This window comes from Pseudochaenichthys georgianus, chromosome 1, assembly GCF_902827115.2.
Source record: "Pseudochaenichthys georgianus chromosome 1, fPseGeo1.2, whole genome shotgun sequence".
In the NCBI taxonomy this organism is placed as follows: Eukaryota; Metazoa; Chordata; class Actinopteri; order Perciformes; family Channichthyidae; genus Pseudochaenichthys; species Pseudochaenichthys georgianus.
Genome location: NC_047503.1, coordinates 4,424,380 through 4,451,430, shown reverse-complemented (window position 1 = coordinate 4,451,430; position 27,051 = coordinate 4,424,380). Strand labels below are relative to the sequence as shown.

Here is a 27,051-nt window from a genome sequence, read left to right as displayed (position 1 = left end):
TTTGTCATCAATCATGCCATACATTTGAAAAGTGACAATACATGTTCAGTATTATAAAAGTATATACATTTTACAAAAATATAAATGTGCAAATATTAATACATTGCAAATATTAATCACATAGTAATCGGTAACAGTGTTGCACAAAGTGTCATTTTGACTAGTTAAACTTGATAGATTAAAGGGGATCACCAAAGTTATTATAAGTCATCATGAGGTGGCTTTGAATGTCGGAGTATTAAGCACTTTCATTACAATCAAAGTGTTTTTGTCAAATCACAAGTGTCAAGATTAGCATTAAAAAACAATGTCAGAGGATTTTTAGAGAGAATAGAAAATAAAAAAATAAATTACATCCTTCCATACAGTCAAGCAAGCAATATAAGGAATCACTCAGACAATTGAATGTTATACATCATTGAATATCAACAACCAACAGAGAATGTATCTTCAGGACCGTGGACAGCATCGGGACAAATACAGAGCTTCTTCTGTTACACCTGACATGAAGACACCCAATCAGATTAGGACATCATCATTACTCTATTAAAGGGGCCCTATTCTGTCCAGGTCCATATCAGTATGTAGTGTCTCTACTTTAAAGAGTCCTCTCCTGCTGATGTTCAGGTGGATATCAGTATGTAGTGTCTCTACTTTAAAGAGTCCTCTCCTGCTGATGTTCAGGTGTATATCAGTATGTAGTGTCTCTACTTTAAAGAGTCCTCTCCTGCTGATGTTCAGGTGTATATCAGTATGTAGTGTCTCTACTTTAAAGAGTCCTCTCTTGCTGATGGTCAGGTGTATATCAGTATGTAGTGTCTCTACTTTAAAGAGTCCTCTCCTGCTGATGTCCAGGTACATATCAGTATGTAGTGTCTCTACTTTAAAGAGTCCTCTCCTGCTGATGTTCAGGTGTATATCAGTATGTAGTGTCTCTACTTTAAAGAGTCCTCTCCTGCTGATGTTTATGTGGATATCAGTATGTAGTGTCTCTACTTTAAAGAGTCCTCTCCTGCTGATGTTCAGGTGTATATCAGTATGTAGTGTCTCTACTTTAAAGAGTCCTCTCCTGCTGATGTTCAGGTGTATATCAGTATGTAGTGTCTCTACTTTAAAGAGTCCTCTCCTGCTGATGTCCAGGTACATATCAGTATGTAGTGTCTCTACTTTAAAGAGTCCTCTCCTGCTGATGTTCAGGTGTATATCAGTATGTAGTGTCTCTACTTTAAAGAGTCCTCTCCTGCTGATGTTCAGGTGGATATCAGTATGTAGTGTCTCTACTTTAAAGAGTCCTCTCCTGCGGATGTTCAGGTGTATATCAGTATGTAGTGTCTCTACTTTAAAGAGTCCTCTCCTGCTGATGTTCAGGTGGATATCAGTATGTAGTGTCTCTACTTTAAAGAGTCCTCTCCTGCTGATGTTCTGGTGTATATCAGTATGTAGTGTCTCTACTTTAAAGAGTACTCTCCTGCTGATGTTCAGGTGTATATCAGTATGTAGTGTCTCTACTTTAAAGAGTCCTCTCCTGCTGATGTTCAGGTGTATATCAGTATGTAGTGTCTCTACTTTAAAGAGTCCTCTCCTGCTGATGTTCAGGTGTATATCAGTATGTAGTGTCTCTACTTTAAAGAGTCCTCTCCTGCTGATGTTCTGGTGTATATCAGTATGTAGTGTCTCTACTTTAAAGAGTCCTCTCCAGCTGATGTTCTGGTGTATATCAGTATGTAGTGTCTCTACTTTAAAGAGTCCTCTCCTGCTGATGTTCAGGTGTATATCAGTATGTAATGTCTCTACTGGGACATGTCTCCATGCTTTAATGTTCAAAAAGCTCTTTATTGCTGCAGCACCTCTTTTCACCCTCTGTCTGAAACCAGAGCCCAGTCTGCTCTGATTGGTTAGCTGGCTCTCTTGTGATTGGTCAACCACTTAAAGATGTGTCGCACATGTCCCGCCCCTATCACGCACAATGCGTTGGAGCGCTAGACAATAGAAGCTGAGTGTAACATAGTGATGTCACTATGTTACGGAAGTAAACAAAGGAGTCCAATGGAGGCGTCTCAGGCAGGGGGGGGAGTGTGTGGGATACGCACTCCCTCTGGGGAGAATTGTAGCCTTAGCAGACCATTTACTTGCACATAAACTTTAACTTATATAAAACACTACAGGAAAGGAAAAAGCACGATAGAGCCCTTTGAAATACCAAACTAACACACACAGTCGTTTTTGATGATGGTCAGAGTGACGGTTACACTGAGAAGCACCGTCAGCAGGGGGTCTACAGGTCACTGACATTGTAGATCATAGATCATTGTAACAAAGAAATAGTGACAAAAGCAGCCGGGATAGGAATTGAATTTGAAATGATCAATCTTGGAATATTGGTATACTTGGAACATGTAACAATATTACTCTTCTATTCACCTTGCGACACCCTGTGACTGTTTTTATCCACCATTGAATTTGAAATGATGACGTACAATAGGCTACAACGCTGCTGCAGGGTTTGCCATTAGTCTAACAACCCATGTTATGTAAATGAGAGCACTTCCCCCTCCTCTCCTTCTATTGTATGTGAATGCAGGACGCATTTGAAAGAGGTGAGTGAGTGAGTGAGTGAGTGAGTGAGTGAGTGAGTGAGTGAGTGAGTGAGTGAGTGAGTGAGTGAGTGAGTGAGTGAGTGAGTGAGTGAGTGAGTGAGTGAGTGAGTGAGTGAGTGAGTGAGTGAGTGAGTGAGTGAGTGAGTGAGTGAGTGAGTGAGTGAGTGAGTGAGTGAGTGAGTGAGTGAGTGAGTGAGTGAGTGGATGGACAGACGTCTCTATGCTATTGCGCTGATGTGTGTGTGAATATATATTTAATGTTCATGTACAGCAGTGGTTGTTTGGAAGGTTAAGAGCGAACACTTTGCTGGAAGTGCTGAGACTCTCCAGATGAATGGAGCCGCCTGAGATATGCGGGCATTGTGACACACAGAGGCCAGCTGAGAACTGTAGTGTGTAGGATTCATCAGTGAACTCCGTCGAGAGCTTAATGATGCTGTCAGGGGGCTTTTCACTAATTCTCTATCCCCTTTACAAGTACATATATTAGACTGGAACTATGGGTGATTGTCACTGCGTAATTTTCGGTCTGACAACCTTGTAAGTGTGTGAGGCGTAGGTGTGCCATAACAGCGCCACAATGCTTGTCACTAGATGTTTTCCTCAAATCAAAGTACAGTTAATCACATTTTAGAAATGTCAACAGAGCAAACCTCACATTGTTGATACTTGCTTTTATTTCCCTTTCACAGAGCAAGAGGAGAATCTACGGCCTAGGAAAATGATATATCATACAGTATAAAATGTCGACCTCTGACCTCTCTGGATGATAAATAGGGCCCATATGGTGCACAGCACAGTCCCCTTCTGCACACCCACCATTTCCACACATGCGCCTTTCAAACACCGAATGTAATCCTGATTGGGCCCTTTGTTCAGGCTTTAAAGACTTATTTCAAACTCTTTGATGGAGCTAGCTGCTAGCTGCTGCTAGCTGCTAGCTGGTGAACATAGTAGAACATGGAGCAGCTAAAGAGGCAGATAATCCACAGGAGGTGTTTTAAAATGTAGCTAAAAGAGAGTGAATATTAATACTTGACAGACTTGACAGAAGTACGATTACCAAATATTGCAAGTTCACTATATCAACATAAAGGTATAATATTTAACATTTCAGTAATAAAATGCCCGAAAACGACAACATTCTTATGATACATGTTGTGGCGTTGTGAACTTAGATTAACCCAAATATCATCCGTAATTGTATTCAAGGTTACAATCTGTTTTATTTGGGCAGCAGTAATGGCAAAGTATGTCTCATTTGAGAGTGCAGCATCGATCCATTGTATCCAGTTGCAGCCCATTCACTGGGACTCTTCCAGTTCAGCCATCATGTACAGGATCCACCCCTCTTTCTCCAGATGTAAATCTGTCTCTTCAATAAAGGAACTTTTGGCCCAAAACAAACCCAATATGTGGTCCCTGTGCCAGGTACGTAGGTTGGACTCTGGTTTGTAGAACCATTGGGCAAGGTCTTCTTCCCCCCCCCCAAAATGACTGGAGTTGCACTTAATCACAGTTCTTTCTGTCCATACTGGCAAAAACACCAGTTGCCTGAAAGTGAAAGTTCTCCACATATCTAGATGCAAAAAGGTTCATGCTTAGCAAAAAGGTTCATGCTTAGCAAAAAGGCGACAATTACAATGATTTGTATGCTACTGGACAAACATGAAGTAGGACATGACTGCTTATACAAGCCAATGTGTGTCTACTGAAGCCTCTCCTTGAAAGAGAAATACGCACAGAGCTTGTCAACCAGCAGGCTCAAGAGGAGATCCGGGATGATAAAACACAGATGTGCTTTCACTGTTTAGCATCAACTGCCCCCGTAACTCTAAACCCCTCGCTCCTATTTCAGACAACTGTGTCTTTTTGGATGATCTACGCGATGGAAAAAAATAATGTTATGGTTACGGAGATGGCAGGCTACGGGTTCCTGGCGGAGGGAGCGACGGTCGGAGTGTGGAAATGGTCGGATGTTGCTTGTTTTCCAATAGCCGCAGTTTAAGTGCTTGCTTCTTGCAAATCATGTTACACAAACAAGCATGATTAACTTGATATCTCAGGAAATTGAATAATGGCCGGCCTCACGGTTCACTGCGGAGAGGAAATAGGTTCTGTGATTGTGCTGCCAGGTTGTTCGTGTTCTGCTCGTCCCTCAGTGCCAGCATGGGTTCAAGAGTCTGTCACAGGGGAAAATAAAGCGGACAATTCCACCTCAGCGCACATTTCTGTGATCAACAGCACATTTGTGACCAGTGGAAATGATGTTTGGTAAATGTTGGATTTCATCTGATGATTGTGGTTGTTTCAGAGGTCAGGCCATTGATGTCATCACAGTTGTGTGCGTATGTTGTACTGATGTGTTTCTGTTGTTCTGTTTAGGTTTGTGCTGGTGTTCAGCTGCCTGGTCCTCTCTGTGTTCTCCACCATCCCGGCTCATCAGGACTTCTCCTCCTACTGCCTCCTCATTCTGGTAGGAATGCACATCATCAGACAAAAATGATTTTACATCAACAAAATACCACTTTAGTTTTTATTTGCCTTAGAAATGCCCTTAGTTTTTTATTTCCTTAATATTCATCGTTTTTTTTTCTCATTTCAAACGACAGCCTCACCAATGCATAAGCCCTGCCAATGAAATAGTAACGTAAAGTAATATTTGTGGGTTTTGTTGTGTCTTTCACTGCGCTTTATTGCTTTAAATGTCAATTGTCAATAACTGAAATACTGTATGTTAGGGGTTAGGCTTAGAGTTAGGGTTAGGGTTAGGGTAAGGGTTAGGTTTAGGGTTAGGGTTAGGGTTAGGGGTTCAGATCTAATGCTGTTTCTAAGCCTTTTCCATGATTCTGGGAATAGTGTGGCATGGCGATAGGCGCTTCTGGGAGGGCCAACAGGGGCCCCTGTAACACTGAGAATCAAACCCCTTGTGACCCCGTCCAAAAGAAGAATCTTTGATAATACAATTTGTGATAGTGTTGCAGAACAGACTGTGCTTTAACCTGGGCCAAAGGAACAACAAATAAGTATCTCCACTCAAATGATAACACAGTCATTTACACCATTTTTTTACAACAGTATTTTATGTTCTTTTTTGCGATATGACTTTGTACCAATCTAAACGTTGTTTTAAATCTTGAACACTTTGTCTCCTTTGTCCCTCACTGGCCCTAGCACGGCCCCATCAGTCTATTTTTTCCGTATAGGAAGTCAAATGTGTCTGAAATTAGTTCTACTGAAATAGATGTATTATTTATTATTAGTAATATCTATGTAGTAGTTCTTCCAACGCTTATGTAAAATCATATACAGGGAACAGAAAGCTTGCCACAAGATTACAACCATGCTAAAAACAAACAAATCTTGTAGCAAAATCCAAGAAATTGTACTTCCTTAATATGTAAAACAATGGCAAAGATATTTATGGAAAATATAAATGTATTTCCATCAAATGTTGTAAGGATCATTTTGATTTGATGTAAGACGTTTTAAAGAGTTTGACATTTTCATTTAGAATGAGTTATTGTGCAAATTGTATACAGTACATGTGGCAGAGCATGTGCAATTTGCTTAAAGGAGGAGAGATTTTAGCTTGTTTTAAAAATTAAAAATACAGAAAAATGAGTGAGAATAACTGAAAGTACTGAATTCAGATTTCACCTTCTCTCTAATGGATAGCAGACCGGCTTCGAGATGATTGCCTCTATTGTTTAAGTGTCTACCCTCGAACTGTTATTTTCTTAAGTGCACTAAATGGAGTTCAGAGTTACCTTAAGAAAGACTTTGGAACAGAAGAGAACTAAAGCTGAAGATGCTTAAAAAAACTCAACATGTTTTTCAAAAGCCTCTTACCTGGACCAAAGGTCGCCTTTTATACAGTCGCTCATTACTCACTTGACATGTCTACTCATAAGACAGTGCAACATCTTGCTGGCTTGGCTCCCATTAGACTCTAATGGGAGCCAAGCCAGCAAGATCTTATAAGATACAATACTCCGTCAACCTGCCGTCCATTTTAATGAAAAATAATCCATTCAAGTGTTTCCCTTTTGGTTTGACTCCATTCTTGAACTAGGATTACTTTTCAAAGATCTAGATCCAAACAATTCGTGTAATTCACATGTCGCATTGTAGTGTGTTTTTTGGGACACGTTTTCATTTAACTGTGTTTAATTTGAAAGGAAAGATGAATGGTTCATTTACAATACATGTAACACACTGCTACACAGAGAAACGGCATATCCTGTGCTCTGTACTAAGGTAGAGTAGTATGGTATTGATTTGATGTGGTATTGACAAAATGTAGAAAGCTGTGACCTTCTTGTATAGCAGGCTGTGAACAAAGTATATATTATTTCCAAAGAAACCCTTCCAAGGTTGACTGCCAAAACAAATCCTGAAATATTGATCAGTTGAAGCTAACCGCTAACACAGTGACCACACTTCTCTTTTTGGTGGCCAATTTACTGAGACATTAACACGGTTTTGAAGCCTAATTGTAATGTTTTGGATGTTACCATGTGCACTCACAAGTTGTTACGTCTCATAATTGACAAAGTTTAGAAAATGTTGCCATAGTGATCAGTATAAATGTACCAATATTTATAGTAAATAACATCTGAGTATGTATTTGCAATCCACAATGACAATAACAGATTTCATGCAAACCACATTCGTACTGTATATTCTGTTACCATCATTACCTCGTGTCTAAAACACTGTTGTTTCTGTGTCTTTGAACAGGAGTTTGTGATGATCGTGGTGTTTGGGTTGGAGTACATCGTGCGTATCTGGTCTGCGGGATGCTGCTGTCGCTATAGAGGGTGGCAGGGACGCGTCCGCTTCGCCAGGAAGCCTTTCTGCGTCATAGGTCAGTGGCTGGAGCACAGTGGAGGCTTTGAAGACAGCCAACAGACAAACCACGGTCTATAACAAAAGTCATCTTTTCTAGCAGGAACTGATATTTTATGAACATAGGTTCTATAGTATAACCCTAGTTATATAAACACAGTCTTTTAAAAAAAAAAATGCAAGTATTTTGCTGGCCAGAGATTGCCTTTATTCAAGATGCAGTGTTGAAGGGGGAGGACATGCTTTATACTTCGTCCGGCTGGGGAGACAAACCCTTGTACTTGGTAGTGGATACCTCTAACCACTGAACTACCTGACGCCCCCCTGTACTGTACTCTATGAGTTATATTCTTCTACAATAACACGCAAATTCAACCACAAGAATTAGCCGGCCAATCAGGACGAGCATACCGGACTGTGTGCGGACCACACAGTAGAAAAGGCAGCTCTGCCACTGTCTGTTGTCCAATAGAGAGACAGGGTGGTAGAGGGCTCTGCGTAATGTGTAACTTTCGATCTAACTCACACACACTCCCCATTTCCTGGACTGTATTGGTACAGGGTGTGGAACCCCAGCGAATGTGCGCCATGTTGGGTCAAAACACCAACCCTACTGATCCTTAAGGCTTCAAGTGAGTGTGCAATTTGCTGATTGCAGAAAACTAAAAGCATAACCATATTCCCATTGTAAACTGTGTGATCTGTACACATTCAAGTAGCTAACTACATATATGCACATTTCTTGGGTGTGTGTGGGCGTGCAGTGGAGAAGAATATTACCCAGAGTACAAAAGTGGGCGGAGCCTGTGTGGGTAAGAACATTTCCTCTTCTTCATTGCTTCACTTGTCAGATGCCCTCTCCTTTTCCTTTCATGGACCTCCTCTCCGCTCTCTGTAAACGAGTCTGATGACGTAGGCACGCTCCCACAGCACGCTATTGACCAGAGTGTACTCGTGTCGTTTAAAGCTGTGGTCAGGGCTCATAAAAGCAGAGAGCATTTACGTAATGAGGTTGAATTAACTGACTTTTATTCTTTCCACTGTTTAGACATGGATCTCTCTTCCTGGAAACTACAGTAGGGGGCTGAAGAGAGAGTGGACAGGGCGTAAAGGTCAAGCAGGCTGCACACGGCACACTTTGGAGGTGCGCTGGTTTGCCAGTGCTGAGGGAATGTGAGGCAGACAAAAAAGTGAAGAAAATATAGAGATAAGGGGATAAAGTGAGAACATGAAAGAGAAGATGAGTTGAACCCAGAGGACCTGAGCAGGGGAGACAGATGGAGGAGATGCAGGGACACATGATGATCACACCATCGCCACATTTAGATTTCTCTCTGAGAGAAACCCCATCACTGTATCTTACATATGTAACTGCACCTCTAATACCGTGTGATGTAATCACATTTTATAATGTGAACAAAAACGTGAGTCTTTTGTTTTTAGATCACAGCACAAATTCTTCTTTATTCAGTCACTAAGAATTCAGCATTTTTAACAGTCAAAATCAATACTTAGTTCACCAAGTTAAAACCTTTCCAAAGTTGTTGCAAAGACAGGAATATATTGTCTGACATTTAATTTAGTGTTTAACACTACTTGTTATGCTACGCACGGAATTCTTTATTATTATTCCGCTGGGTTATTTTGCTGCTCTTCTTCTCCCACATTCCACATCTCATTGAAGAAACCCAATCAAAACGTTCAGCTCGGTCGGGAATCGATGGCTATTACTTTTCTTATTCATAACTTTCATAATTCCAGAGATACATCCCATAATACATCCCATTTTTAACATGGAAGTCAATGGAGAAACTCTTCAGACTTGAAAAATCTTCATGCGATTTCAACTGCTAACTTCTCCTTCATACTTTCACTCAGAAACCTCATTCCAACTCTAAAATCTTACACATCTTTCTGACATTATTTGTGTAAAACAACTTTTAAATCTGATTCATACTTTTAGAGATATTAAACATTGTTCAGACCTTGTTAAAGAGGTTTTCTTCAGATTTTATAGTACGTGATGTCACAGCTAGATTGGAGGACAGATTGAAATGTGCCTTCAGATTTTCTTTTAAACCTGCCATAATACCCAAACCCTACATTCCTGAGACATAATTTTTCATGAGAAACGTAGGAAAACATCTCGTAGCTTGAAAAATAAATAAAAATTAAGCAAAACAATTAAACAAAATGCCTCTTAAGGGCATGAAGTGACAAAAACTTTCAACATGTCTCCATTAAAACCCATTGTACATTCAGGCTCATCTTTCCTCACAGCAGAAGCCGCACACCTTTAGTCAATCTGCCAAAAAGGCCACATTATTAACCCGAAAGTAGTACACAAAAAGTACACTTCAGATGCTCAAGTTCCTTAAGATGCTTCACGCTTTGAAATTTCACCGATATCTGTTACGGTTCTTCAACAAAACATTCATGTGTAAGAGGTTTATCTCTCATTCAGAACAACGAAAATGCTCTCCTCTCACTGATTACTGCACATCACCATGGAAACCTTTGATCTCTGGACACGTCGTTAGCTCAAACACCTGTATCATGGAACACTCCAATCAGCCCAAAACTTGACAGGTTTGGTAATGATGCAGCCATCAACATATCTAAGCGTATTATGGGGTGTCATCAAATACCGTTGCCATGGCGACAGATCATTCGCCATCAAGTTAGTTCAAAAGTTTGCAGTTTAAATATTCTGCTGCTTTTCCAAGCTTTTTTACTTTCTTTTCTTATCTTATCACACATTCAAGCCCCCAGTGTTCATGTATCATTTCAATCTAAATTCTTCACTTTCTTCTTACACATTACATTTCAGCATAGCAGTTTAGCGTCAGCTTTTCAGCATAAAGCATTCCCACTAGCAATTTCTTCAGGAATTGCATTCTCTAGTTTGTACTAGAGTTCCAAATAGTTGTATTATTTCTATTTGCTGCTCTGCCTGCTACATATTACACACTATGGCAACATGCTGTGCTGTATTTGAGAAAATGCTTGATTGGATAAAGTCAGATTGCTAGAGGACTGTTCTATACTGTATGCTTGAATCATCTTTAATGATACTTTTTTTGTATCATTGAAAGAAAAAGGCTGTGCAATTGTGCAACCACACTGGCAAATGAAGGCGGAGAAAGATACAAAGATAGCTTTCTTCAAGTGTTCTCCACCGTCATTCAAAACTATTAAGAATGTAATTATTTGGCGTCTAAGTTTAACTTTTTTTGTGCGCATTGATCAAATGTTGAAAATCCTTCTTAGAGCACATAATGTACAACATCTAACTGATAAGTAAGAACCCAATAGAACAACTCTATTTGATATTTCTTCTTTAAGTTTATTTTTATGTATACATATACAGATATACAGATGTACGTATGTTTCTGGCTGTTGATGACTTTCTAACCTCATAGAGATCAACCCTTGTTTGGTACATATCCTCTTAAAAAATCAGACCAGTATTATTGTAGTAGATCAACCCCAGTTAAACTCTATTTTCCTGGAGATGTGCTCATGCCCTGCTACTGGATTTCTCCCCATTCATTTCAATGAGGAACGAAGGGAGAAGTTGTACTCGCTTGCAAACCAACCCACCTAGTTAAATCACAAAGAAAATAATTCAAACAGAAAAAACATAAGACCGCAGCTTGGCTGCTTTGATGGACACTGATTCATGTTAATAAAAATACAATGATTTCATAGGAAGCAGTTTAAATTATAACTTGTGGAATGCTTACTCCAGGACCTAAAACCCTCCCTCCATCCTGGCCTGCTTGTTGACTTGCTAGAGCTTTCTAAAAAACAAAAATACTATCTGTCTTCAACCTAAAGAGCAACTCAACAGCTGTTTTAAGCTTCAATATGCTTCCTTCACAAATTCAAAACATGTATCCAAAGCCCTGACACATGCTCCCGTGCCACTTCAGAATGTCCTCTGAACATAAGGATCTGTTCGACATTTTCTAAATAAATGTATAGAGCAGAGGCTGTCTGCTTTTTGCAACATTACATTTTTGAACAGCTGATAACTGCACAGCCCTGCTTCCAGAAAAGACATCTAGCTGCTGAATAGTTTCACTATAAGCTCTACAGGATTTCCATCTTATTATGGACAGATTCTTGTTAATGCTACATTAACGGTAACTTATCGAGGATTCAGCAAATTATCTTGCAACTGCAGTATCATTCAAACTAAGTACATTTTTGAAATATAGCCCTTTTTCATACCTTTTGTTTGTGTATTTTGGGACTCCAGGGTACAGAATTACGAGATTTCTTCCTTTTGTTGCCATGGCAGCTACATAACGGGGCCAAGATCAATACATAGTGTAATTACGGTGGCCCTGAAGTGCAAGACACCACAGCATTTCACAAAACGCTACAGCATTTCACAAAACACAACAGCATTTCACAAAACACAACAGCATTTCACATTGGACGGAAAGGGTATTCCTTAGGGAGAACACTTCTTGTTTGTGATTGGACAGAGATAGCCATAGAAGCACTGCTGTGATTGGTTGTTGTTGCTGCCAGTCAAGAAATGCACTTCAGGGCCACCGTATGTAATAAAGTGAATGTAGTAACTCATAAAGGAGACTTCATTTAAAGTTACTCTTTAAAGCTGAGGCGCTGCATTATTCTGATGTGGGCAAACTCTCTGACCTCACACACTCCAATTCACACACACACACACACACACACACACACACACACACACACACACACACACACACACACACACACACACACACACACACACACACACATCCATCCATCTGTTGTCTCATATTTGTCTCTCTGCAAAGGGAGTGAACCCGCTGCACCCTGCAGCCCCTCGACTCTCACCTTCAGGGTGTCATTCATGTATTTTTCATGGTGCTGCTGCTGACTGTTCCCCTGTTTCCTCTCGCCACCTTGCGTCAATTGGTTCATGGTTTATAAGAAAAGCCATTAAACACACCTTGGTTGGTCATTTTCTCCAAATAACGGGTTAGGCAGAAGGACAGGACCGGACAAGAAGTTTCTACACAAAGGAAAAGCTCTTGTTCAGAGTGAACTAGCAGGACCCATGGAAGATGTGTTCGAGACACAAGAGGGGGGTCATTGGAGCTTTTTACATCCCCATTGCCACATTCATCTAGGCTGAAAGCCAACCTTAGACTACTGCAGTCCACATTAAGGCTCGAAAAGACATCTAATTTTAAAATAGAGCATTCTCTGACTATGTCCTATACTTTTTCAACAGTGTAATGCAGGAATTAGTATTTTTTCCGGTTTCCACGTCTCAAAGCCACGTTTTTAGACTTAGTTTTTGGTTAGGTTACTGAAATAAGGTATGTTGTTAACACGAGCTGAAGAGATTGTAACGTTTTTTTCTACGACATAAAATATGTCAGTAAATACCAGAGTGGTGAATTTATCGCCATCACGCTGTATTAGCTGCCTTTAGCTTAGCAGCCATGCAACCGTGATGAAGTTCCTTTATACGCTAACATTAGCTTTTTACTTCTGGCTTTTGCATTATCGCTTCAAAATCATAAAAGTGGTGTTAATATGTTAATAAGATTATCATGCTCAACAAAATGTGTAAATAATATACACTTGTGCTGCCCAAGATCTTATTTTCTGCAATTTTAAGAAATCTTTTTGTCGGGGAGATGCAATGCTCACTTCCAGGTCGGCCTACGAAAAGCTATATGCTATGTGGGTCACCATTTTCTTCAATGCAGTTTGCCTGCACTCAGATATGGGCAGATGAAATGATCAACAAATCAGAAACCTTTAGAATCCCAGTGACATGACAGTGATAATTCCATATACTGCACGTGGTGTATTCTTCATAGAACAGTGCTTAAGCCAATTACTTCCCCACTGTCCTGTTTGCGTCAGCAGCCGCCTTGATGCAGTAGCCGGTGACGTATATGAGCATATAGTGTACAGGAAGTAATAGGAATAGTACACAATGTTGACGCCCATGGCAAAGTGTGTCAGCTCAAGTAATTTAAAGTGTTAGTGGGTTAATGTTCCACAGTGAGGGGTGAGGGTGAGGTGACAACATATAGTTCGGATGAAAGACATCCAGCCCGCCCCAGACACTGGGACCTCCAGGCTGGGATGAGCCATCCCGCCTGTCTTTTTAAAGGGCCACGCTCACATTAAGATCAATATGTAGATATACCCTCAGGTTGGACCTTCTTGCTGTCGGGGGTGAACACTCATCTGCTCCTATGTGCTTAAGTGTATGTGGAGTATTTATAGAATGTTCTCTTGCATGTAGCAACTGTTTCAAAGTGTTGTGCGATACAGGCAGAAATGGACTCTTATCTCTGATCCTTTACACGAGTAAAAGTAAAGATTATATGGTCTTAAAATACTCGATTACAAGTAAACACCCCAAATTCACAAGTTTACTTCAGTAAAAGTACAAAAGTATTAGCATCCAAATGTACTCAAGTACACAAAGTAAAAGCACTCATTCACCACAATGGCCCATTCCAGTAACATAAAGTACAGTGGTATTCAGCTAGAAGTACTTTGAGTATCAGAAGTATAAGTATCCAGTATGCAGAGTGGCTCTTTCAAAGTATTTTATTATTCAAGAATATTATATCAATCTGTTTTTATCACATGTAAGAGCAATTTAATCGTGGTCGGTCAATGTGGAGACAATTTGAAAGACTTAACAAAATACACGACTGATAAGTAGCAAAGTACTGCATCATATCAGGAAAGCATATTGTGTGTTTTAGTATCCAACAAGTGGCTCGTAACCGTGACAGTTAAAGGGGCCCTTTGATGCTCATGTTGGGGATTCTGCGACTGTTGGTTAACTTTGGGATTGTAGCCTTTGCAGACCATTTACTTATGTAACAAGAACCTATGTAACAAAAGGCAAGGAAAGGGAGAACCCCAGAAAGCATAAAAGGGCCCCTTTAAATAGTGGCATAACAATGGAGTGGCAAAATGGAGATATTCAAGCAAGTAGAATTAAGTCAATATAATACTTAGTTACATTCCACCACTGGATACAGGTAGTACTTTTGTTGCACAAAGTCTTAAAGAAAATACCACACTCAAATATAATGAAGCTGACCTGAACTACATGAGTGTTTATCAAGAAATGTAATCAAAATAAACGACATGAACAAAACAAAAAAGCATTGCGTCCTCCAGGTTACAGTGGTCTCAGTGTATGCCCCTCTGACACAGACATCATCGTGCTGATCGCCTCGGTGGCCGTGGTCTCGGCAGGAAGTCAGGGCAACATCTTCGCCACCTCGGTGCTGCGGAGCCTGCGCTTCCTGCAGATCCTCCGCATGGTGAGGATGGACCGGAGGGGGGGCACCTGGAAGCTGCTGGGCTCTGTGGTGTACGCACACAGCAAGGTGGGTGGGATGACCAACACACACACACACACACACACACACACACACACACACACACACACACACACACACACACACACACACACACACACACACACACACACACACACACACACACACACACACACACACACACACACACACACACACACACACACACACGAGCTAGTTCAGGCAGTCCACTCCAGGACCGATGATACACATGCACACGTTGCCCCTCTAACAACCGACCACACCCTGATTGCCCTCCAGCATGCACCTGTAGGCTTCAGGGGATAGTTATTTAATCGTCAATACGTTATGTTCTATAAGTAAACAATATTTACGAGAGTGATGAGGCGTAACTGACGTAATCAGATATTGTTACATTTCTGAACATTGTGGAATACTATCAGGATTACAATGATCCTATAAAAGAGCATATAGTGGTTGTGAAAGGATCCGAATGCCTTCTTCTCTGTAGACGGTACTGTTCTGTAGGCGAATACTTTAAATGTGAATCTGCCCACTGCCTGAATCTGCTGAATGAAAGGCAGCTTTTCCAATGAATGAAATCTCTGAGCAGAAGACACAGTTGTCACACTAAATATATTGGTTTAAAGTAGAGGAAAGTAATCAGGTTACATTACTTTTATAATCTGATACTCAGATTACATTTTTTAAAAGGTAGCTAATAATTGTAACGGAAAACATTTTTAAAGTATCGCTAGTGAACTTCACCTTTACACACTAATAATAGTTATACACAACCGAAGAACCAATGCAAGCCCTGTCATCAACCGTACCTTGGTGTAGCTCAATATTAAAGATTCCACTGTATGGCCGTGTTCAAAAGCACACTTAGGTGTGAGGCATGTGTTGTTTCTATGATTGTAACTCCTTTGTTGATTGAATGTAACACTTATGATAAACTACTTAACATATATGAAATACTATACATTAGAGTACAGAATATTTACTTTGTATATATAAATAAGCTTTTAACAACCTGTACTATTGTAAGCATTGCTTTGAGAGTCCATGTGTTTGAGCATGCTCAGTGTGTTCTGGAGTTTTAAGTATTACCGAACAGTACCAAACAGAGCCTCCGTCTGGGACGCTCCAAAAGTACTAAAGTTTCCGTTACACAGAAGTATTGCTGAATCCCTAACACCTCGGACGTTACACTAACGCTATAGTGTGAAATGCATGTGTTTATATTTAATTAGCAATATGATACAATTAATAAGAAAAATAATGAGAAAGAACAAGATTAAAACATTTGATGGAATATACTACATGTTGCAATATTGACAGTTGTTCAACTCTTTTCAGGCTTTTCTCTCCTTTCTTACCTTGACTCTCGCTCATCCCTCTGTCCTTCATCCCTCTGTCCTTCATCCCTCTGTCCTTCCCCTCTATCAACCTGCACAAAAGCTCTTTTCTCATTTCTCTTGGATCCTCTGACCCCCGCAGGAGCAAGGAAAGCTCATTGTAACTAGCATAGTTCTCATTAACTCGCAACAAAGCTGCACATTCAAACTGAAATAAAAACATCCCACTGTGAATGAGTGGGTTGTGTAAGAGTGGTTTTCGGAGGCTCTTCACAGTAGATGCTTCACGAACTTTTCTAAAGCTAATATTTCAGGGACATTCTGAATCAAAAATCCAAAAACAAATGAATATAGAGCCTTGATTTGTGCCCTTCCTCTAATTTCCTTTGTGTCATATCATGGTCTTCAAAATGGTCGTCACAAAGCCACTTTCGGTTCATCTTCCAAAGTGGTTGTGCATTAATACAATTCTTGTCTACCCATGAACGCTCTCTGCAGGAACTGGTGACCGCCTGGTACATCGGCTTCTTGGTTCTCATCTTCTCTTCATTCCTCGTCTACCTCGTGGAGAACAAGTTCAACAAAGACTTTGCTACCTATGCCGATGCGCTGTGGTGGGGCACGGTGAGTTTGGATTGGCCAGGACTCAGTCAAATCTAATAATGAAAATGCTGATTTTAATAGCTGCAAGAGAATTTCCATTCCCCTCTTAATTGAAGTAGCTGTCTGTGATGTTGGCATATAAAGGGCTTTGTAGGTCAACATAAGTCGCTCATTGCAGACCCTGGGAGAGGGAGATATTATGGTACAAAACTCACGCTGTAGGAATTACATTTGTTATTTTCAGAGAAATGGTTGAAAGGAACGATTCTTGAGTATTTCGTACTAATGTGTAAGATTTGCCATCAATACAAATATTGATGGCAAATAACGAGAACACATTTTTTCTCGTTATTTCCCATCAATATTTGTTTTGTACATTTACAATACACCTTGGATTGATTTCTTTCCACAGCCACTCCGGTGTCTCTGCAACAGGAGGTCTCGCAGTCACCTCTCCAGAAATGTGTCCTGTATTGGATGCTTATATTTCTCTCTGGTCATTGCCTCTGAGCATTGACAGCTCCTCCATAAGCATTAACCCTGCACGGCTCCATTAACCATCAGTTTCATACCACCTCAAGGAATCATAATGATACCAGATAGCTGCAGCCGCCTTCATGAGGCAAGGCAATCAGTCTGCGAGGAAGATTGATCAATCTGCGAAAATACATAGAAAGATAGAGGGATGAATGGAGGGGTGGATGGAGGGATGGATGGAGGGATGGACGGATGAATGGAGGGATGGATGGACGGATGAATGGAGGGATGGATGGAGGGATGGATGGACGGACGGATGGATGGACGGATGGACGGACGGATGGACATATATATATATATATATATATAGATAGATAGATAGATAGATAGATAGAGAGATAGATAGAGAGATGGATAGATAGATAGATAGATAGATAGATAGAGAGATGGATAGATAAATAGATAGATAAATAGAAGGATAGATAGATAAATAGATGGATAGATAAATAGAAGGATAGATAGATAAATAGAAAGATAGAGGGATGAATGGAGGGATGGATGGATGGATGGATTGACAGATATATATATATATATATATATATAGATAGATAGATAGATAAATAGAATGATAGATAGATAGATAAATAGAATGATAGATAGATAGATAAATAGATGGATAGATAAATAGATAGATAGATAAATAGAAGGATAGATAAATAGATAGATAGATAGATAAATAGAAAGATAGAGGGATGAATGGAGGGATGGATGGATTGACAGATATATATATATATATAGATAGATAGATAGATAGATAGATAGAAGGATAGATAAATAGATAGATAGATAGATAGATAGATAGATAAATAGATACATACATACATACATACATACATACATACATACATACATACATACATACATACATACATACATACCGATTACTATCACAATTAACTCTACTGTATTTTATTAAATCACTGGCTCCGTCTTTGAAAAGTCTTCCGTTTGGTTCAATGTCTTTTATCGATGTTGTCAAAACAGCATTCACAGAAAGTCTTCGTGAATACAGTAAAGAACACCAAGCTGTGGTTCCAAGCGTGTTATTTTTAAGCGGAATAAAACATTTCAGCCACAGGCTTTCATTATTGTCCTTGAATCCAAGGCCAGGCGGAGCTGCTGCTATAGGTCCTCCTCAAAGGTCTAAGCACTCCGACTGCAGCGCCTGAAGGCAGCATTTAAAATCAGGCCTCTGTGTGAAAAGAAAATAACATGCACATATACAGTTATTATGCACACCGAGAGACATGGGCTGAGAGTAGTCAAAGAAAATACTGAAAATATGCGGCAAGTCAGACCAATCAGATGTCATTAGTGTAATTAAAGAAATAATGAAACATCAAATCAGCCCACTCACATGCTGTGTATCCAGCAGGTGCAGTCAGTCCGTCTGCCACAGGTGGATTCAAACGAACCTCCTAATGTGAAACTAGTTCTTCAGAATCCTCAACACAGCAATGAGTGGAGCTACATTTCCTGTACAAAGCTTTGAGGAATAAACCTTTTAATGTTCCCTTAAAAGCACCTTAATGTTGTCCTTAAAAACAACCATTGTAAACAAGTAAATGTGTGTGATTGGATGTCCTTCAATTTAATAAATGAAGAATTATAAAAAATAAAGCAAAGGATTTAAAAAACCAAAACATTGATCATGTACTGTGAACTCTATAGGAAGTGTCTGATGATACAATTCTACCAAAAGCATCATGTCTTAAATAAAAAGCTTGTTTTCTATCAATAACATATGTTCTGAATGTATGTGCAGCATGGGCATAATTCAGGACCTATAATAATAATAATTCATTCCTTTCCCCAGATCACCCTGACCACCATTGGTTATGGGGACAAGACTCCGAAGACGTGGACAGGACGGATGCTGTCTGCTGGCTTCGCCCTCCTGGGCATCTCCTTCTTTGCACTGCCAGCTGTGAGTCTGTTCTTCAGTGAAATACGTTCTTCGTTACCTCTTACCTTGTTCAGGTTCATTCCTCACATCCGTTTGTGAAGCTTTGTTAGCCTGAATGTTGTCAAAACTGGATTTGACTTTTTTCGTAAAAAATATGATCTGCTTCCTCTATGAACCAAGCACTCTAACATGAATGCTAACATTAATTTAAGACATGTGACAATGCACCAGCAACAATATTGTAGAAATTGGCTTCTAAGCAAACAGAAATGTATTCAATGAGTTTGTTAGGCCTCAAGAATACACCCTTAGTGAGAATATGTGTTCAATAGTAGCTAAATCCATAAAGCACTTAGCTTAGTATAGCATCATGTTTAAATAGCTAGTCGAGCTCTCTCCAAAGTTTAAAATATTGATGAGCAGTACTTCTTTATTATTAATTTTTCACTTTCTGTTATTGATTTTTTTTCACGAGGTAAAATTACACACAAACAAATATTACATTTCAGAGAGAACAGTGGAGACGGAGACGATCTACATAGTTATCAAATATTGCTTGGTTTTTTATGACTCCTTCCCCAGCCCTTAAGAAATGTGTCGTCCATTACTTTCAGCTTGTATGTGATTTTCTCCATTATTAGGATATCACCTATAATATGAACCCATTGTCTGTAGCTTGGTGTTCCCGCCTTTAGCCAGATGTTAGCGATAGCCTTCTCTCCACAGCTGTAGGATCTTGATCAGGTATTGATCTCCGACATGTCCAGATCCTTCCATGTGTCCCAGGTATAATGCCACACAGGATCGAGGGATTCTATCGTCTAACACCTTGCATAGAACAGAGTGCACAGTCCCAGAAAGGTTGCATTTGACTGCAGCTCCAAAACACATGTGTATGGTGAGGTTCCAGATGTTTACAAAGTCTCCAGCATGATTGTTGAGTGTTTGTTTGTTTACTAGTGATTTTGGGTGTGTAAAAGAAACACATTTGGTTTTGGTTGACACAACTTTGGGAACATCATCATGGTAAGCTCGTGCAATAATCTTTACAATACGTTGTATGTCATCTTCATTTTTCTTAACCTTTTTTGTATAGTAGTCCCTCATTTGCATATATCTGAATACGTCTTTGTTCTCGAGGTCAAAGAGGTTCTTCAGGTCTTGAAAGCCTCTCATTTCTCCCTTCTGGATAACCGTGCATCTGCTGTTAAACCCTGTGCTGTCCATTGCTTGAATCTACAGTCATAGCTTCCTGGTTTGAATCCTTTGTCAGGCTATCCAGTCTAATAGTCCAAGTTCCCTTCCCAATTTCTATGGTTCAATAATAGAATAGCATGTTTCTAGTGTAAATGTTGTTATTGGGTCGAGGTCTCCCTTTTCTTTAATGGGGAGGCATTTCTCTTTGCCCTATGAGTGGTTGAATTGGGGACTCATAAGTATTTCGATGTCTTTCCAGCGGGCTATATACTGGGAGCTGCACCAGTAAATGAGGACGTAGTTGTGCTGCATGATAATATTCCTTTAGGTTTGGAAGTGCTAGTCCCCCTCTTTCTTTAGGCAGTTGCAGTGCGGTATATCTTATCCTAGGTCTTTTACCCCCCCCATATGAATCTTAATATAAGCTTATTCCAGCTTTGGAACTGAATCTGCGGTATATTTATCGGCAAGGATTGAAATAAATACAACAAGCGAGGTAGAATATTCATTTTCACTCTATTTATCCTGTCAATAAAAGTCATCGGGAAAGTTGACCATTTTTCTAAATCTTTCCTTCTATCTTTGTGAATACATTCATAGTTGCTTTGGTACAGCTTTGCTACATGTTATGTTTATTCCTAAGTATTTCATTGATTTAGCTTCCAGGTTTAAATTCAATTCCTTTAGTTTTTGATTTGGAGCGCAGTTAAACATAAGGATTTGAGTTTTAGATATTTTAATTTGTACCCTGAATATTCACCAAATTGTTCCTAATTTGCATTAGCTCTATAAAGGAGCTGACTGGATCTTTCAGAATGATCACGACGTCGTCTGCGAAAAGGCTAATAACATGTTTATTCCTTCTATTGCACTTTCCTGTCTGATCATCTGGGCTAATGGTTCTATATATGGAGCAACCAGGGCAGTTCCTCTTTCCAATGTAACTGTCTGTTAGCGAGCCGTTCACTTTAACTCCAGCTGTTGCTTTGTTATAAATAGACTTGATGCATTTCATTGTTTTATTACTGAATCCAAATGTCTCTAATGTTAGATATACACATTCCCAATTGACCCTGTCAAATGCTTGTTCTGCATCGAGACTAATCCGTGCTGCTGGTATTTAATGTTGTTGTATTCTATGTGTGATAGGGCTGTGCAATTAATCCTATTTTAATCTCGATGTTGGCATGCAACGATTATGAAAACAACGTCATCGGAAAAAAACGATTATTTTGCTGCATTCCCTTTCGCAAGGATGCTCTCAATTTGTCTTGCGTTATCCTGCCTGCGCGTGCCCTCTCAGCCGGTTGTGTTGTGGCTGGCAGTCTGTTTAATAAATCCATATGAACACGTTACAAGGGAAGCTTTAGTTGCCGTTGTCAGTGGGTGTTTGTCTTCCGAGTCACTTGCTTCAGAAGCGAGGCAAGAATCCTTCCTGGCATTCGGAAAACGAAGAGTGGAACAGGCGAGCAAGTGTGCAGGTGTGCGTCATATGAGAGGCCCCGCCTTACATTTTCCCCCACAGATTTTGGGAAATTGGTCCGTGCGCAAAGCATTGTGGGGATTTTAAGGACGCAAAGTCTACCCATGTGCAGCCTCGAAATTTTCCCCAAACCAAGGACGCGGCCTCGGTGGAATTCCAAGTATGCTGGACATTGGAACGGTCCTGCTGCGCCACTTGATGACGTAGCATCCTTGAAATATTGGCTTAGAAGCCAGTATCCTCGAGATTGAGAAACGGCCACTGTCACTACCCGATCTGCAGCCCTGCCCTATCTGCAGTGCGCATGTGCGAGATGGTCCGCAATATTTGACAACTCCATACGGCAACTCTAATAGGACATTTGACGTCTAGACGGCTGCCCGATTTGCATCGTGCATGCGCGAGTCATAAACGTCTCAAACATCTATACAAAAATCTTTTGTTATTTTATTTTATTTGAAATAAATGAAGGACATTCACAGTTAATGTAATTAGATGTAAATGATGAATACCATACATATTGCATACATTCACAGTCAATATGATAGCTGTCTAACAGAAGTTACATCCATTTCTCACTTATTCTGACAATGTACTTAACCCAATAAAAGGACCCAATAAAAGGAGTTGTTAAATAATAGTGAAGTCACGTTGTAATAACAATGACTCATCTCTCTCGTTCAGATTAATATTGTCGGGTTTTTTGAGTGTTCTTTTTCTGCTTTGCCAAACGCCACTGTGTCAACTGTCCTATTAGAGTTGCCGCATGTGTCAAATATGGCGGACCATCTCGCACATGCGCACTGCAGATAGGGCAGGGATGCAGATCGGGTAGTGACAGTCACTACCCGATCTGCATCCCTGCCCTATCTGCCCTATCTGCCCTGCCCTATCTCTGTTGACATGATCCAATTAAAGGCACCGTGTAGCAGTGGAGACGGTTCTTTTCAGGGCTCTGTGGGCTGGTTGAATCTGGAGATCTGTTTCTATTGACAGCTCGTCCCGCAGCCATTTATCCACAAACATCGCCACCGTGTCTCTTTTCAGCTCTTCATCTTCTAGTATGCCGTATATTCTCAAATTGTTCCGTCTGGATCTCGATTCCAAATCATCCAGCTTTTCAGTCATAAACTTGTGTTCTTTTATTATTTCCTGCATATCGCTTTTTGCCTCGGTACTCCAGAGCTCAAACTCGTCCGTGCGATTCATAACGGTGTCTATTTTTATCATTTTGCTGTCCAACTTCTGTGTGTATTTTTGCCAGTTTCTGGTTAATGCTTCTTTGAATTCTGTCAGCTCGTTTTTTATTTGAGTGGCGATGTCCTCCTTAAAGAAGGTCAAGTCGGTTTTCAGCTCGCTCCGCATGGCTTCGATTAGCTCACTAATGCTGTCCAGATTAGCTTGTGGTTTAGCCATTGCTGTGCTAGCTTCTGCCGTTAGCCTGACCTTTCCTTTGTTAATGTTAGTTTGTTCTTTACCTTGACGGTTCACGCTTTTCTTATTTCTTGCTTTTGTTGACCCTCCGCTCATTATCAACTGTCCAGGATGTTTTATATGTTTTCATTTTTGAGTTAGGCGGAGTTTACTCTGTTGGCATAAGGGAGCTCTCTGTTCAAGCGACCGTGCTGCTCAGCTGTCGTACTTCCAGGGTTCTTACGGTCATTAAAAAGTCATGGAAATTCAAAATGCTGATTCCAGGCCCTGGAAAAGTTATTTTATCTAATCGCCGAAATAGATGATAATAAATACTGTATCGTATAGTAATGAAACGTAAAATGGCATCTAACTGACGAGGTATTTTGCTGGTGAGAGATTTTAGTTGCTTCAGCGTGTAGAAGCTAGTAAGCCTATTTGATTTGTTTTAGATAGGCACAACATGTTTCATATGCAGACCTTATTTTCCTGTTCCATGTTCAAATAAACCATTTTCAGTGGTACCGCTGAGACAGAGCAATGTTTCTGGTAATGGAAAATGAGGTAAAGGTCATGGAGAGGTCATGGAGAAGTCATGGAAAATCATTGGTGAAAGAGTGTATGAACCCTGTATTTCTTAAGCCTAAAAGTTAACACATGTATGTATGTCTAATTAATATGGTCTTTATTAACTCTGGACGCAGCCAGGCTAGCTGTTTCCTGTCTCCAGTCTTATTGCTAGCTAAGCTATTTGCCTTGCGGGCATTGAATCCATGTTCACATAAAGAAATCAAGGGTCTTACGCTGGGCTGTAGGCTACTAAACAACACCATCCAATCTCACCTCGATGGAGGTATTCATTATTCTCCTATTTTCTTCCTGGAGCCATGAAGGATGCATGCTCAGCAGCTCTGTAGTACTTGAGAGTCTTTGGTGTTCACATGCATCTCATATTTAATCCTTAATATCCCACCAGGGTATTCTGGGCTCAGGCTTTGCCCTGAAGGTCCAGGAGCAGCACAGACAGAAGCACTTTGAGAAGAGAAGAAACCCCGCCGCCTACCTCATCCAGGTACGCCACTCACACATATCTGTTTCAGGGCTGGATTATAACAACATTTTAATCATAACATTAACAGCTTATCTAAATCATACACATGTCTGTCAGATATAAAATGTGTTTAAATGATGACTTTTTTTCAGTTTCTATTTTTCCTCTGTGGATAAAAAGCACTTGTAGTTCTAATTGTCTCATATATTCCATTTATCTCCTTGTACTTTGTTCTCCCTCTTGGTTGTGTGTATTCTGCATGCAGTGTGTTTGGCGTAGTTATTCGGCTGATGAGAACTCGGTTTCCATTGCTACGTGGAAGCCTCACTTGAAGGCGTTGCACACCTGCAGCCCTACGAAGTAGGTACACCTGTGGCAGCTGGTTTCCTACTCTTCACATCTGTCCAATTGTAGTAATATTCTAAGGCTTTCCACTCCATAGTATCTACATCTTGTATCAGTGATGCTCCCTTTCTTGTAGAAATGCATTGATTTTCTCAATTTCCTTTTCTAATGTGATATTGGTTCACAGCCACCAAAAAGTATCCTGGCTCCGATTGAATTAAATTAAAAGCGCTGACTTTCGAGATAAGATAATATGATATCAATTATTTTACTGCCATAAAAAAAATGAAGCTTTTCAGACTCCGTGTATTAGACCTTAATCAGTTGAGTTAAAGGACTTTAAGGGGTGTCATTTTAAAGGTCTGAGGCAGCAGTTTCAGCATTATCTCTCGGTGTAGGACAGCACTTGTGGCCTTGATGAGCCATAAAGCTTTTTGAATCTGCAGCACTTCAGTAGCTTTACATTGTTCACCCACCTACTGTACCACTGGTGAGTCATTTAGAGATGCAGTGCTGGTTTCATTGGATGTGGTAGCAAACATATCAAAGATACAGTGGGGTTTACTGACAGACAGGTTTCCCTAAAAAAACCACGCTATGTGCACTCAGCAGGGAATTCCTTCTGTTGTCACTGGTTACGAGCAGAGCACTTTTCCCTACATTTTTCCATTTAATTTTTCTACCCAGATGGCAGAATTGTTTTAAGAGTTTCTGTTCAAATGTCATTGATAACCACCTTAATAGAAATCCATGGCTCTGACCAGATTGCTAAATGTTAGCTAATGCTCATCCAACTGTATGCATCTAACTCTGCTTGACGTTAATAAGCTGCAAGTGCTTCTTTAGTTTGTCTGGAGACTCTGCATCGACCCGCGTGTGTTTTCAGTGAGCCTGCTGTCTGCTAAGGTCTATTTCCCACTGAATGCGTGTTATGGATTGATGTGTTGCTACCAGGTTGCTACCCTACAATCGTGTAGCTGCTGACAAAGCCTTGAATGCAAAAGTCTTTCTACCACAGCCACCATACCACTGTTTATGCAGGTTTTAGCTATTCATGCAAACTTACATTTTTTGCCCAACATCTTTGAATGTAGGCTTTAGCTTACCTTCTGACATACGGTTCCAGGCATTCTTTGATTTATATCAATGTTTGTAGGCTATGGTATACCGATCAAGGACATGTCTTGTCACTGAAACGCAGCAGACTCTTCAAACACCCGAGTTGTGTAATCCATTGCAGTGAACATCAGGTCATAACCACGTCCCGAGGCCGGGGGGTAACGGGGCGTTTAATGTCTTTCTTCCAAAGACAGACTTTGTCATTTGTTCATGCTGACCACTTTTACCCACCCTTTTTTTAAAACACTGACCTTAGACAACCTTTAGCTAATTATGAAAATAAAACCTGGCAAACATGTGTGACTTTCATTGTTAAAAACGATGGGCATCCGGATTGTTATTTTCCCTCACGCTGGGCACTTTGTGTCGAGTGTAGGGCTATTCCTACATATCTGCCTCTTGAAACTATACCATAATATTATATATGTCCCACTTAACTTGAACTTTAGAATAATACAATATTTAATCCAGAATTATATAAATGTTTTTAAAGTTTCAGTAGCAGTAAAACCACACTTTCTATTGGCAGCAGGTCTGCCCAAATGTAACCTCTACTCATAAAATATGGATACTGGATGTTCACTGCTACATTACACGATTACGTTTCAAGAGTCTGCAAATAGATTTTATAGTAACAAAATCATTTGAAAGCAAAAAGAGAAAATGCATTCACATTTCTAAAACACAGCTTTGTGAGGCGTAATAAACGGGTTAAAACCATAGGTTAAAACATCTTTAAGCACAATGGGCAATATGTATTATGAAAAGATGATTTCTGACGTTTTGTTTTTCCTTGTCTGTCAACTCCAGGAAGGAGCAGGGAGAGTCCAACACAAGGTTTGTACTTTCTGTTCCACTGAATGTTCACTGTCTTCCGTAATGATAGTTAGGGAGAGGTGTCACACTCTGAACTCTGAAAAAGTGCTTTTTGGTCAGTTCCTTAGTTTTGGGGGTTTCTTTTTCAATTATTTTTCACTCAAAGGTCTTGTACAGCTGCCAGTGTACACATACAAAGGTTTACAAAGTAATTTTTTTGAAAATCTTGTTTATATACCTTAAACCTGCATAAATGTATTTGTGTGACCAGTAGGGGGCAGTGCAACAGCCAGTAAACACAACACTGACATATTATCGCTTACTAAAGTGAGGGTTAACACAGGGCCAACTTGGGGCCCCAAGCCAGAGTCCTGCACGGGTCTGATTTTCAAGACCTGCACCCGCGACGTGCAATACCGAACCCGC

General features: G+C 40.2%; 1 protein-coding gene across 1 annotated transcript in view; it reads left to right on the top strand.

Annotated features, from left to right (window-relative positions):
- LOC117455656 (potassium voltage-gated channel subfamily KQT member 5-like) overlaps positions 1-27,051 on the top strand; it is a 148,443-nt gene that overhangs the window by 103,317 nt on the left and 18,075 nt on the right. The window contains 8 exon segments of the mRNA XM_034095249.2: positions 4,983-5,073; positions 7,341-7,467; positions 14,667-14,842; positions 16,654-16,779; positions 19,112-19,222; positions 24,271-24,366; positions 24,611-24,705; positions 26,620-26,646. Of these exon segments, the coding sequence (XP_033951140.1) occupies positions 4,983-5,073; positions 7,341-7,467; positions 14,667-14,842; positions 16,654-16,779; positions 19,112-19,222; positions 24,271-24,366; positions 24,611-24,705; positions 26,620-26,646 (849 nt within the window).